The sequence below is a fragment of the Trichinella spiralis genome (genome assembly GCF_000181795.1).
Source record: "Trichinella spiralis strain ISS 195 chromosome Unknown Scfld6, whole genome shotgun sequence".
In the NCBI taxonomy this organism is placed as follows: domain Eukaryota; kingdom Metazoa; phylum Nematoda; class Enoplea; order Trichinellida; family Trichinellidae; genus Trichinella; species Trichinella spiralis.
Genome location: NW_003526945.1, coordinates 5,053,066 through 5,067,022, shown reverse-complemented (window position 1 = coordinate 5,067,022; position 13,957 = coordinate 5,053,066). Strand labels below are relative to the sequence as shown.

The following is a 13,957-nucleotide window of genomic DNA, read 5'->3' as shown; positions in this document are numbered from 1 at the left end:
CTCGCTTTATTGACATAATGGAAATCATTTCAATTTGGGGCCGTCCGTGGATGGTAGCTCAGCGTTAACATTGGAAAATTCACTGAAGACAAACATTGAAGCCAAACACTATTTTTGCTTTTTATTCATTATTATTTTTGGAATAATTTCTGAAAAATAATTTTTTAATCAACATTCAAAGACAATGAACATTAAGGATGAGAAAATGGCGCATTTAGCAGTAAGTAGCAGTTTTTTCATTTTTAAGTCATAATCACTTAACAATACAATAGAGAATCGACATTGATTAAAAACACCCTGTACGCATTGTTTGTCTATTATTAAAACACCATCTTTCGAAAATCACCTTTGCCGTAGCTAACGTGCACTTTTAATTGACCACAAGCAAGCTTTTGCCCGCAAATTGTTCACTTAAAATTAGCTTCATTTCAGCTACTTTGTTTTCTGACTTAAGAAAATTTTTCAGAAATACGTAGGTGTGTTTTGTCTAAGTGAATTTTGTTTTGTTATGGCGTTTCTTGTCAGATAGTTTATATTTTGACTGAAGTTTAAATGTCAAGGTCATTTTTGAATTTTCAAATAGCCCTTTCCTTATTGGTAGAATTTAACGGTGCATTTCTTCTGTTCATATTCCAACGCGGCTTAGGTAAGAATTTATCTTCAGCGAAAAGTTTTAACGCACTAAAAACCGGTTTCTGACGCTGCATTATGCAAATAACTATCGCTATAACGCTGCCTTATCATCAGTAAGGGTGCGTTTGTTTGTTTAATTTACGTGCCAATTAGTAGCATTGTTGAACGTTCTCTCAGTTCATTATAGCGTTAAGTAGCTGCTGAAGTCGGTTTCAGAATTACTAACAAGTATTCTACTTTTCTGTTTCTTATTTGCTTATTTTTTTATTTAAATAATACGGCACAACTGAGTAATCTGAATTAGTTATTAGATAAAACAATATGACTTATTGGACGGAATTGTTTGAATAAGACGACAGAATGTTCAAAATGATATAACAATAGAAAATGATAGTGGAATAATTTTCTTGCCTTCACATTTCGATAAGAAAAATAATTAACTTCCACATAATTAACAGAAAATTCTAAAAACCACATAATTTATAACTATCAGAATACAATTTTGAAGAAATTGAAACTTTTTTCTTTCGGAAAATTTGAATATTGCCACTGAAGCTTGGAATCACTGTAAAAAAAGCAGAAATTGTGCATGAAACACAGAAGCGAATATTCGAATATGGATATCAAAACAAAACCGACACAAACATTGGTCCCAATGTCGACCACTTCTCACTGTTGATTCTTAAATGTAAGCATTCAATTTTCTGCCGACCGTTCTTCCATTATCCTTGCGCAGCAGTTCCACATAAATTGCGCCTAAATTACAGTAGAAGAGCACACATTTTCCTGTAAACAATGTACTGTAAGAATTTTATTAAATCGACTTACAAATTGAGTGAAAACTTTCACCCGCTTCAGGTTGGCTGTTTCTGCATTGTATTCTATTATAAAACAACCATCTTCATCAACAGTGTACTTCTCAACATCTGGCCACTGCAATTCCAGAACTGCTTCCTGAAAAAATACTCTCTCAAATCTTTTCCTGCTGTTGTTTCAGTAAAGTAAAAAATAATACCAACTTCACATTCTGTATCATTACCGACAACAATAAAATACCTACTGAGCTTAAACTAATCCACAAACGTTAGCATTTTTGAAATATTCAAAAAAAGCTGATAATTCAATAAAATCACAAACAAAACTTTACACCTCGTCACAATATGCGCATTTTTCACATTGAAATGCCTACTCTCTCTTACAAGCAGTGCAACCTAGATGCATTTCTCCAACCTGATGTAATTATGCTTTAGCAAAAGTTTTTAACATTCCAATATTGAAAAAACATATCAAATTGTTTACTTGTGGTTCACCGCTGGATGAGCAAGACTGAAGAAGGTACCGTTTGAATCCTAGAGAAACAATAACATGTCCATCGTTTTTCCAAGAAGATAAACAATAAGGAAACGTAATTTCCGCATAACCAGGCAACGCTCTAGCCAATTTCAAATACTGAAAGTCATCAACATTAGATCAATTAAAAAGTAAAATAAATTTTCTCACTTGTTGTTTACGTTGCACATCTTGCAAAGCCTTTAGCTCGTACAGTTTTTCATTTGCTTGTATTTGGCCGCTATTCACGTCATTAACAGCCTAAACACACAAACATTCGCAATAAAAACTTTTAAGAAAGCCATTAAAAAGAACCTCTTACAAGCCAAAAAAACATGTCATGTAAGCATGCGTCTGTTGAACACAATTGTTCTTCTTTATCCACATCAAAAAGCCATCTTTTTACAATTAAACATGTTACTGCTGCTGATGAATAATTCTGTATGTATAGAGAATGTGGACGTTCGTTGGCATTTATTTTGCGATCTTTCCAAAATAAAACAAAGCTTATTATTATTATTATTCAATTTTAAAAGGTCAACACAAGAACTTTACCGAAACCAGATTCGATCATTTCAAAGAGAGCAAAACAGTTGGCTAATTCATCACTCCAGCCTAATCGCTTTTGCAAAGCCTTAAACAATTTGACGTCTTCAAAAAATGGGGGGAAAACTGTATTTTCATTAACATCTTACCCGATAAACATTTGTGCAATTACTGTCTTTACGTACATTGACCGAAATCCAGCTCTGGTCAGGAAGCAGAATACGAATATCAACGTTTGAATACGATGCCTTGAGCAATGACGTTACAAATAATAAAACTAACAAATACATTTCCCTGTTACCTCATGCAGATTGGATTCCATTAGGAAAGCCTGCATAATATCCGATTCAGCGATCACACGTACGGAACAGACTAAAAAGGTAAAAAATTGTATAAATAACAAAGAACTTTCAAGAAAATCAATCACAAGTCAAACTACCACCTCTTTCTAGATACTGTTCTAAGCCACGTCGACGTGTATCTAATTGATGTTCTCGAAGTGGAAATGGCCATTTAATTGGTAGTCGAGGGAAACAAAATTCTACAAATTCGTTTCTCAAATAGCGATGCAATTGTTCAAATTCACTGTATCGCCGAGAACAGAGATGTCGACCAGCCATGTGTACATTATATACCTGAAAATAATGTCACAGAGAAACATAATAAAAAAAGAATGTTAAGAAGAAATAGCAATGCATACGACAAATTTTTCGCCACACGATGTAACCCACTGAAAAGATGGTATGGTAACAGGTAGTGATCTCTTTTCAGAATAATCATAACATGAAGTATTCCAATTATCATCGCAATGATTGGATGAGTCGAGACGATCTTGCTCCGAAGGACTCAGAGAAATTACAGTTAATATGAGCTCATCTCCACTAGATTTGATTAAATCGACGACCTGCTTGTGTGTTGCACCTTCAACGTTTACTCCATTTCTGAAAAATAATATAATCGCTCAACTGGTTTCCAAATTAAAATATCATAACTGAACGTACACTTCCAAAATACGATCGCCTCGGAGCAAACCGGCTTGTTCAGCTGCACCATTTTTTATTACGGCACTAACATGTTGCAGTGGTGCAAAAAGTTGCCCATTAATACTTCGATACTGACCACCTTCGCTTACTTGACCTCGGACATTGAAACCAAAACCTTAAAAAAAGTAGAACATTTCATTTATGGCAAATGCAAAATCCTTTAAAAATACCATTTTCCGCCTTTTGTATGTAAACGTTGTGCAAATCAGAATTACAAAATCTCGGTTGGCTGTCTTGTGTTGAGCTGCTGCAATCATCACCGCTAGAATCCGCGTCCATTTCTCAGAAAACGTTATAAAAATTAATTAGAAATGTTTGTCAACAACAATTATCATGGGTGAAACGAGCCTAAGAGAATTAAAATTAGCAAAAATCATATCTAATCGTAAATTCACAAACAATAAAAAAAGAATACCATTGTGCGCATCTCCTCCAGTGTCACTGATCTATCTACCAGTGAAGGTCTCGCAAAGATGCAGGCACAACAGTAATAACATTTGAATTTCAGGTTTAATTACGCTTACTGTAATTTTATCAATTAAAATCATTTTCACTCTTATGTATTTTGCTGAATTAAATTTATAAAATTATTATAAAATATATTTATTTTGAAAAAATATTATAAATTAAATTTAAAAATAATTTTACACTGCTTTACTTTAATATTTTTGTTGCGTGTAGTCATATAGGAAGCAACTTAATTAAATTGTTAATATAAACTATTGATGAAAATTTGTGATAGTCATTAAATTTTCTGTAGATAGTAATTTTGCTTTTGCAATATACTTATCTTATTTGCAATGGTTAAAATTCTATGTTCATAAGGAGAAATGCATTGTCATAAAATAAATACAGTGTAGCATCATTTCTTATGGCCAGTCTAGCATGTATTCTCACTTTTGTCAACGAAATTCTCAAAAAGTTATCAAAATCTTGCATATAAATGATACAAAATGTATTTTCTTTGATAAAAAAAGCAGAGAAATATTTAAGATTTTTCTAATTTTTTAGATGCAATTAATCAATAATTCATTTACTACGTTTAATAAATGTTAATTCCACATAAGTGAGAAAGTGTTAAATATGAATGAATGTTTTTTCTTTTCTTTCCACTTTATCAGTATAGCTTGCCCGCTTAAATAAAATGTTCATTTAATTTCGTATGAAAACAGTTTGGAAATTAATTTATTATAATATAATAAAATACTTCCAGATAATTTTATGAACTAATTTTTACCTGTATGCTATTTTAAAATTTATTTTTAAAAGTCAGCTGCTTCTGCTAACTCAGAAGTTATGATGAGTAAAGGATTTACTTGAAATACCAATAACGAGTAGTCTTGAAATTAAGTAGTTGCATCATCTGAAATAAACGTTTTCAAAATTAATACTTAAACATTTTACGACACATGTTTTGTTTCATTCTACTAAACAAAAAGCCTTATTTACATTATGCCATTCCATATTTTAAAACCCATGCAATTTACAAATCTTTAGATTTTATTAGGAGAATAAGTTATGCGCATTGTTTTGATCGCTTTATTAATATGATTGTCGAAAACGAACAATTTCAAATTTATTTCAAGAAAGAATGCTGTAATTTTTAATAGCCTAAATGTATGCTGCATACAATGTTAATTTGGTATAAAAAATGATTATTATATCAATGTTGTCATCAACTGCTAATTATTTGCATTTTGTTACGTTGTGTTTGGACATTTATACAATTTTTGATGTACTACTTTTTATTAGAAACGAGTAAAACCAAATTTATAATGTCACATGTCAGTGTATCCTGATTTCTTAAACAAATAGTATCCGCTTGAAATGCAATAGTAGCAATGAAAGAGATTATTGTGCAATATTTGTTACAATTGTCACATTCTTTGTTCAACAACTTACATGTCAGATACTGTAATTCTGAAGTATGTCTTCGCTTCTTGACAGATTCTTCTGACGGCTGTTTTGTTTTCTTCGTAATTCATCTGAATAGTTGATTACTTTATTTTCGTTGTAAAATCAACAAAGGCAGAAATATAAGTTTGGTTTTTTGTTTTGATTTTTGCTTATTAATTTCTTTGTTAAAAATAAGATCATGCTAGTAAGTGTTGGTGGAGTGTATGATTTTCAAATTCGGCTTAATTCGTGTGCTTGAGTCGGTTGAGACTAAACTTTACTTATCCGGCTCAGCCGAAGAGCTCGGCGCCTGGGATCCGGATCGTGCCGTGTTGCTGCATCGGATTAGCGACGGTCCTGTGGAAGAGCCAGCTTTCTGGTGTACTGAAGTGGACATCCCGTCGCCGAAGTCTTTCTCCTACAAATTCTTGCTGCGCTTCGCTGATGGTCGGCTGCAATGGGAAGGTTCAGGAGAAGAGGACAATCGTCGTTTTGATGGCAGCGTTCTGGACGACGGCCATGAAACGCACTACATGCCGCCGGCTTATTGGATAGGCTCTAGAGTTCTGGGCATACACGAAGCGGAATTGTTGAAATTCTTCGGCCGACTGGTCACCGACAAAGGCATACACTTCAGCAAACTGGACAACAACGTCTGGGTGGGCTCTTGTCCACGTCAGTTCTACCACGTGGCTGTTTTGAAGAGCCTTGGCGTGGACGTTGTTTTCTGCTTGCAAACGGAAAACGACATTTTCGAGCACAGCCGTCTGGCGTTGCCTGCCGGACCCAGCGACCGCAATGTTGTGCTCGACCTGATGACTCAGTATCAGCACAACGGTATAGAATTTGTCTGGATGCCTATTCAAGATTTATCCTCGGCCCATCGTCGAATTCTATTACCGCAGGCATTGTACTTGCTGCAGTCGTTGGTGTCGAATCGTCACCGCGTCTACGTCCACTGCAACGCTGGCATTGGGCGTGCTGCATCATTAGCCGTAGCTTATTTAATTCACGCTAAACGCATGTCAACTAGGGAAGCCGAATACACACTGCTGAGCAAACGGCCCGTAGTTTACATTGACGAAGATTCTCTGACCGGCGTTTGGCGCACTTATGAGAAGCTTTTTGAACGAAACAAGCAGACCAATTATTCTCATGCTTAGCAACAACTCGAACTGCCTTTTATTTTTAATATCTCAATCACAGTTTTTGATTTTCATTTTTTCATATGCTATATTATACGTTGAGTTGATTAAAAGAAAAATTCCATCCTTTCAGAAAATACGTCAACCGTGTCAAATTACATCAAATGCGCGGCTGTTTGTTCTTATTGTTGTTGCTGTTGCTGCTGCTGCTGTTGTTGTTGTTGTTGATGTTGATGTTTTGGATTTTGTTCAAATTTTCAGCACAGCTGGTTGGAGAGGATCGAAATTTTTCCAGACATTCTGGACAGTTGCTTTTACCCTTAGGCGTGGCTAGATTTTTCAAAATTATACCAGACAACGTTGTTCGTTCGTTGGATGGGGAAGAAAATTGTTGCCCAGAAAACGAGGACGTCAGTAGCTAGTGTACAAACTAGCCGCCCAACGCTGCATTATTTGCACTCGTCACTTATTATTACCCGTTTTCTTGAAAATTCTATTCACTTGATTTAACACGTAGCCAATATTCCAATTTTCCATTTGTCTAATTTCTACATATTCGTTTTATTTTTGTTCTCTTTTCTCTTCAATTCAAGCATTCAAAATAATTCTACATCTATGCACACATTTTACTCCTCACTGAAGTACAAATGAAGGGAAACTTTTTTATAGATGAAAAACAAAATCTGCTTTTATTAAATAAGTTTAAGTATTTTTCTTTCAAAAATAAGCCTACCGAATTATGAAAATGCACTCTGTTGAACGAACAATGAATAGCAGCTGAATTGAATTGACTGTTGCACCTGTTAGAAGAATATATTTTCCATCTTTTATCCGATTAAGTTCTGCTGATATATTATGAAATAAAATTATCTCAAATATTACTGCTGAAATCCCCTGCAGTAAGCCGATTAATATTCTATACCAAACAATAGCATTTCATATATGTATCAGAGTAATATATTTTATTAAATTCTTTTTCGAAATTTTATTATCACTATTGTAAAAGGATCACACGTGAATACTGCGTTTTTAAAATTAATTATAAGATAGTTTCAAAAATAAGTTATGCGCTGTGAATATTGTATAGGTCAGTAGCATTGTTCAATGAAAAATTAAAGCAAATACACTCGCAGTTATTTGTATACTGCGGAAAATTTAAAATCAGATGCGCTCAAATTGAAACAAATAAGAATAGTTAATAATAAAGGAAATTTCGCATAAGCCAATACTCAAAATTCGACCAATTCTTTTCATGTAAAATCAAATGTACATTGCCATCGTATTTATGTCAATTTCGTTCATTTTACATATGCATTTAAATATGAATTATTTTCTAATTATTAGCTGTCCAAAATGTGCAGTTATCATGCTAATAGTAAAATTCATACAAACAGTTCAAATATTACTTATACAGCATATTTTAAACATAATTTGAAACAATTTTGTTTTCACTTTACACAGCAAAACTCACTTTGAAGAAAAATGTATATTTTTTGATAAAAATAAATTTTAAGTAAAATTCATTTAAAATAATTTTTTAATTCCATAAACTAAATATATATTTATCTTTTATTTGTTATTATTTTTTGTTACTTATACAAATGATACCTGAAAAGCAACTTATACTGTATACAGTACGCTGCAGGACTGTACGGTTGTCATTTGTTTGACGTCAGTAAAACAAATAAAATAGAAATGCAATTTAAATGACGTTGGGATGATTTATTTTTCATTATACATATTAATTATATATTCGAAACAATATTTTCAAATTAATAATAAAAATCATTTTGATTGAAATACCATGGTTATTTTTATTCAGCTGTTCATTTGTTCAATTTTATAGTAATTTTAACGTTCTTCATGAGAAGTAGTTTTCTAATACTGTATACATGTTGACAATTGTATTTCATTAAATGCAGAGTGAAAAAGAAATTTAGTTTCAATTAATACCGCATGTAAATATGATTCGAAAAATGGAAAAGCTATGATATGATGAGAAGTTGATAGTTTTTTCTTACCTTTGATTTCCATTGTAAATCAAATTAATTTTGAAATGTCTATTCTGTAAATAAATCAACTTTGGTTTTGTGAATTAAATTTTCATTTAGCAGTTGATATGAGCGTAGTTTGTTTGCTTGAAGTGCTACTGATTTGCCACGGTGATTGATCGCGTACAATTAGCGTAGCAGTTGCGTGAAATTTTTATGAGCGTCTGGTGTGTACAAAGTTTTGTTGAATAGGTTCGTCGTTAGTAGTCCATTTTTCCGGTTCACTGTTAGCTTCTTGTCGTTCCACGTCTTCGAACCGTCCGGCGATTTGCTATCTATTCTGACAACCGTGTGGGCGAGGTGTAAAATTTTGTCGATAATTTCTGTTTTCGAACGGATCAATTGGAAATTGATTGCTCGCCAACGTCGAACCTCTGACGGAATACTCCGTAGCCAATTTTCGTTCAGAAGCAGTCGAAGCAGCATTGTGAAAACAGCTTTCTCCTTTGGCATCTAGAATGGCAAAAGTGAGCAACTTTCGTTACATTATTATTATGCTTAATTTGCTGTCTTGAACTTTTTATTTTTAGCGTTTAATAGCAACCAAAGTAACATGTGAACAATTAGCATTGATCAACGTCGCATATGTCAATGTCAGTGATTTCAGCATCGAGTTCATCAAGTTAAATGCATCAACTTTTATATGAGTTTGTCGTTTGAATACTTTTCCAACAATGGTCTATATTTTCAGACACGTTGAAGTTAGAACTGGCATAGGACACCCTTTTATTATAAGTTTAAAAAATCATCCATCTGTCACTGCGGGAAAAATCGCATTCAGCATGCTACAGGTATTTGTTTTTTTCTAAATTTAGTCTTTTCCGTTTGTATTAAATTGATGAATACGTTGGAATTATGGTTAATTGAGAAGCTGATTGCAGTTTTCAACTGTTAATTGTTACGATTGATGAATTTATTTTCGTAGCGACGTTGGGCACATATTTCACTGGACCAGCAAGTGGAAGTGGTTCCATACTCTTTCGATTCGAACCAGTACATCAGTTTGGTGACGTTTGTTGTCGATATTTACCACAAAAAGAAGTTTTATTTTTTTTGTTTTTAATTTTTAATATTTATTTATTTATTTGTTTAATTTTCACGCCACAGCAAAGAATCTGCCGACACGTATGACACTGACTCAATGGCTAAAGAAGCGTTGATGCAGTTCTCTAATACGGCTCTTTCAATCAATCAACAAATCCCTTTTCAATTCCAATCAAACAAACTACTTCTATTAACAGTGAAAAGCTTGCAAGGTGAGAAAGTTGGCTTTGGAAATGAATCTCTTTTCTTTTTTAATTTAAATATTAATTTTCAGCGGTTGACTTCAGCGCATTGAAAGGAGATGAATCAACAACAAAAGATGTGACTATTTTTCTATAATGATGATTGGTTTTTATTCAACTGATGATCTTATTTCAATTTTAGCTTAGTGTTGGCTTAGTTTTGTCAAATTCAGCAGTTCTTTTTGAAAAAGAGGAATCATCTTCGATCACTTTGACCGGAAAATGCAAAGGGTGTGTGCTTATTTGTTCACATTATTTATTATTATTATAATTCGAAAATTATTTGCTCTTGCAATTTCAGAAAACAAGCATATCGGCCGATCATCAATCCGGATTGGGATTTCGAAAAGATGGGCATTGGTGGATTGGATAACGAATTTTCTTCAATATTTCGTCGTGCATTCGCTTCGCGTGTTTTTCCACCAGAATTCATTGAAGAGCTCGGTAATATATTTGGTTGTTTGCTTGTTTGTTTGTTTGTTGACGCGCTGCTTTTGCAGGTATGAAGCACGTGCGGGGTATTTTGCTGTACGGCCCACCAGGCACTGGTAAAACGTTGATGGCAAGGCAAATTGGAAAAATGTTGAACGCCCGGGAGCCGAAAATTGTCAACGGACCGCAGATATTGGATAAGTACGTAGGCGAATCGGAGGCGAATGTGAGAAAATTGTTCGCCGATGCCGAAGAAGAATACAAACGGGTACGTTGTTACATTACACTACCCCTCAAAAATTGCCCTTATTGTATTTTCCTTTTGTCTTCTTTAGCTTGGTATCCACAGCGGCTTGCACATTATTATTCTGGATGAAATTGATGCAATTTGCAAACAACGTGGCTCAATGGTGAACATTGATAGAATATACTTATTTTTCCATATGAATTGTGAGGAAGGAATTTAGGCTGGATCGGCCGGGGTGCATGATACCGTGGTCAATCAGTTGCTATCCAAAATAGACGGTGTTGAACAGTTGAACAACATTTTGGTGATCGGTATGTGTTTGAAGCGAGGAAGAAGCATTCCTAATTTTGGGGAAGTTTTGTAAATTTGCTGCATTCCAGGCATGACAAACAGACTGGACATGATTGACGAAGCGTTGCTTAGACCGGGACGCTTGGAAGTGCAGATGGAGATCAGTGGGTTTGAATTTTTGCAGATCGACTGCAAATTATGCTAACCTTGGTTTTTTTTCTCTTTTTCCAGGTCTACCGGACGAGAAGGGTCGTTGTCAGATATTGAACATTCACACGTTCAAAATGCGCCAATATGGCAAACTTGCAGAAGATGTGGATTTGACAGAATTGGCCGCATTGACGAAAAACTTTTCCGGCGCAGAATTGGAAGGGCTTGTTCGTGCGGCGCAGTCTTCAGCAATGAATCGTTTGATTAAAGTTTGATTATTAAATATTTTACAGAAAAACGAAATTAATTTATTTTTCTCACGTGTTTCACGGTAATGTAATGATAATGTATATATATATATATTCTAGGCGTCTAGCAAAGTGAACATCGATCCGGATGCGGTAGAAAAGCTTTTGATCACGCGAGCTGATTTCATATATGCTTTAGAAAACGATATCAAGCCTGTATGTTTTGTTTATTGTTGAAACCAAAATTCATTAGTTTTGTTTCTTTTTTTCAAGGCATACGGTCATTCGATGGAAGAAGTCGAAAGATTATTATCAGGCAGTATTATTCTGTTCAATAATTCAGTGCAGGAAATTTTAAACAGTGGCAGCTTGCTTGTACAACAAGCACGTGCTGCAGATTGCCGTGGTCTTGTTTCAGTATTGCTCGAAGGTTTGCTTTTTTGTTGCTGTTCGATTATATTTGCCATTTCAACGTTGTCAGGTCCACCGAATACTGGCAAAACGGCACTGGCTGCGGAAATAGCGAAAAGTTCCGAATTTCCATTCATAAAGCTGGTCACACCCGAAGATATGGTCGGCTACAGCGAAGCTGCTAAATGCGCTCTGTTGAGAAAAGTTGGACAAAATAAACGAACAACCAAAAATTATCCAAATACACTTTAGTTTACTTGGATTTTTATTTATTTATTCAGGCTTTTGACGATGCGTACAAATCACCGCTTTCGGTTTTGCTGATCGATAATTTGGAAAGATTGATCGGTATTTAATGTTTTCTTCTTTTTAAAAATTTAATTTTTCAAATATCAATATTTCAATTTTAATCGGTTGAAAGTTGATGATTTGAACAACAACAACAACAGCAGCAGAAATTTTCATATATTGGTTGATTGCAATATTGTCGATCATTGAACGTCGCTATTATTTATTTATTCGATTCAATTTCGTTATTGATTTTCTTTATCTGCAAGTGAAATTGAAATTGAATTTTATTCCCATGCTGAGATGATAATTTTCAGAAATTTCAATTTTTCCATTTCTTCCTTTATAATTTGTTCTTGTTGTTGTTGATGTAAAATCTTTTCTAGATTTCGGTCGTATTGGCCCTCGCTATTCCAATCTTGTGCTCCAAGCGTTGTTGGTGCTTGTCAAAAGATCACCGCCGAAGGTTTGCATATGCAGATTCTGTTTCGCTTTTGTAATTATTCCATATTTATTGCAGAATCGTAAATTACTCATTTTGGCCACGTCAAGCCAACGCGCAGTGATGGAAGAGCTGGACATGTTGCCGGCTTTTGGCAACGTTTTGCACGTCAGTCCTGTTTCCACTGGTGACGAAGTGTACAGAGTGTGCTTGCAGTCTGGATCTTTCGACAACAATGAGCTAACGATGATGCAGAAGATGTTGACCGGAAAGCGGTTAGCAAGTTTTTCTTTTTTTTTAATTCAAATTATACAGAATATATTCTTTTAATCATTTTTTGTAGTTATTTCATTGGAATTAAAAAATTGTTGGACATGATCGATATGACTAAGCAGGTGAGCTTGATGTGTAAAAAATAATTATATTCATTCATGGATGTGTTTTATTTTATTTCATTTTTTCAGTCATCTGAAGATCGTATTGCATTGTTTCTGTCTAAATTGGAAGAGGAAAGTGCTTATAGGTGATTTGTGCTTCGTTGCAACTGTGGAGAAGAGAAAAACATCATGTCGGCTTTTATTATGCAAGATCTATTGTTTCGTGTTTGTTCATGTTGTTGCTGTTGTTGTCTCAGTTTGCTGATTGATGGTGTTTTTACTATTGGATTAAGAAATTAGGCAATAAATGAATTTATTTATTTATTTATTTATCTATTTATTTATATCAGTATTGTTTAGCATAATGATAATGATAATGATAATAATCAGATAATGACGTTACGTTGAGAATATGAAAATTGCGGAACAAATTAAACGAATCATGTTTGGAAGAATGTTGTTATCGTTGCTCGAAACTTACGATAATAATAATAATCAGTGTTACAGAAAGCCCGAAGGAGAATGAAATTAGCATAAGTTGAAATGAAATGCAATTTCAACTTTGCAAATCAAGGCGACCGTTTTCTCAGTGACAATTTCAACAATACAAACAATTTTCAACTGTGACCGTTTCGCTTGCTTGTTGCTCATTTGCTCATTTTTAGCATCGAATACATTTTGCAGATGTTGAACAAACCTGCGGTAGTGGTGGTAATTGGAAGCGGTGGACGTGAGCACGCGTTGATCTGGAAATTATCCCAAAGTGAGCACGTTGGCAGAATATTCGCTTTGCCGGGAAATTTTGGAATCGCCTCGCTGCCGAAAACGCGGTGCATTGGTAAGAAGATTGATTGTATGCTGTTGTCGTGTTGATTGTATATTTAAATTTTTGTACAGTTGAAGACGATGCGTGCGTGGAATATTTTTGCGTCAAGAACAAAGTGGATCTGGTTGTCGTCGGTCCCGAAGCATCGCTGGCCGATGGTGTCGTGGACACGTTGACCGCTCTAGGTATCCGTTGCTTTGGTCCAACGAAAGCGGCAGCACAAATCGAAGTGAACGCTTTGCACTATCTATATATATATATATATATATATATATATATATATATATATATATATATATATATATATATATATATA

General features: G+C 34.3%; 4 protein-coding genes across 4 annotated transcripts; 2 read left to right on the top strand and 2 right to left on the bottom strand.

Moving 5' to 3' along the window:
• Nucleotides 1–1,389: 1,389 nt before the first annotated feature.
• On the bottom strand, nt 1,390–3,830 carry Tsp_11766 (sorting nexin-27). Its single transcript, XM_003374131.1, has 11 exons — nt 3,722–3,830; nt 3,510–3,666; nt 3,209–3,449; nt 2,945–3,143; nt 2,810–2,880; nt 2,658–2,756; nt 2,518–2,596; nt 2,285–2,448; nt 2,134–2,223; nt 1,933–2,082; nt 1,390–1,587 (listed from the first exon to the last, which is right to left on the bottom strand). Exons 1-11 carry the CDS (start codon nt 3,828–3,830, stop codon nt 1,390–1,392), a joined length of 1,557 nt encoding a protein of 518 aa, XP_003374179.1.
• Nucleotides 3,831–5,671: 1,841 nt separating this feature from the next.
• Nucleotides 5,672–6,926, top strand: Tsp_11765 (putative laforin). The gene is made up of 2 exons (XM_003374130.1): nt 5,672–6,514; nt 6,726–6,926. Exons 1-2 carry the CDS (start codon nt 5,672–5,674, stop codon nt 6,924–6,926), a joined length of 1,044 nt encoding a protein of 347 aa, XP_003374178.1.
• A 1,846-nt stretch (nt 6,927–8,772) lies between these two features.
• On the bottom strand, nt 8,773–9,096 carry Tsp_11764 (30S ribosomal protein S19). Its single transcript, XM_003374129.1, has one exon. It carries the CDS (start codon nt 9,094–9,096, stop codon nt 8,773–8,775), a length of 324 nt encoding a protein of 107 aa, XP_003374177.1.
• A 5-nt stretch (nt 9,097–9,101) lies between these two features.
• On the top strand, nt 9,102–13,870 carry Tsp_11763 (putative ATPase, AAA family; the record flags this gene model as incomplete). The annotated part of the gene is made up of 16 exons (XM_003374128.1): nt 9,102–9,110; nt 9,174–9,265; nt 9,335–9,434; nt 10,072–10,160; nt 10,231–10,373; nt 10,430–10,629; nt 10,829–10,919; nt 10,989–11,063; nt 11,131–11,318; nt 11,418–11,513; nt 11,571–11,912; nt 11,990–12,056; nt 12,383–12,713; nt 12,782–12,833; nt 13,500–13,653; nt 13,713–13,870. Coding segments are annotated over exons 1-16 (2,187 nt in total), but the record flags the coding sequence as incomplete, so codon positions are not given.
• Nucleotides 13,871–13,957: the final 87 nt, after the last annotated feature.

What these genes read in the sequence shown, in the direction of transcription:
- Tsp_11764 (XM_003374129.1), bottom strand. Translation starts at nt 9,096, where the DNA reads ATGCCAAAGGAGAAAGCTGTTTTCACAATGCTGCTTCGACTGCTTCTG.
- Tsp_11766 (XM_003374131.1), bottom strand. Translation starts at nt 3,830, where the DNA reads ATGGACGCGGATTCTAGCGGTGATGATTGCAGCAGCTCAACACAAGAC. An exon ending in CGTGTGGCGAAAAATTTGTC is followed by an intron (nt 3,144 to 3,208) that starts GTATGCATTGCT and finishes CATTATTTTCAG; the next exon opens with GTATATAATGTACACATGGC. An exon ending in GTATCTAGAAAGAGGTGGTA is followed by an intron (nt 2,881 to 2,944) that starts GTTTGACTTGTG and finishes TTACCTTTTTAG; the next exon opens with TCTGTTCCGTACGTGTGATC.
- Tsp_11765 (XM_003374130.1), top strand. Translation starts at nt 5,672, where the DNA reads ATGATTTTCAAATTCGGCTTAATTCGTGTGCTTGAGTCGGTTGAGACT. An exon ending in CACTGCTGAGCAAACGGCCC is followed by an intron (nt 6,515 to 6,725) that starts GTAGTTTACATT and finishes CCATCCTTTCAG; the next exon opens with AAAATACGTCAACCGTGTCA.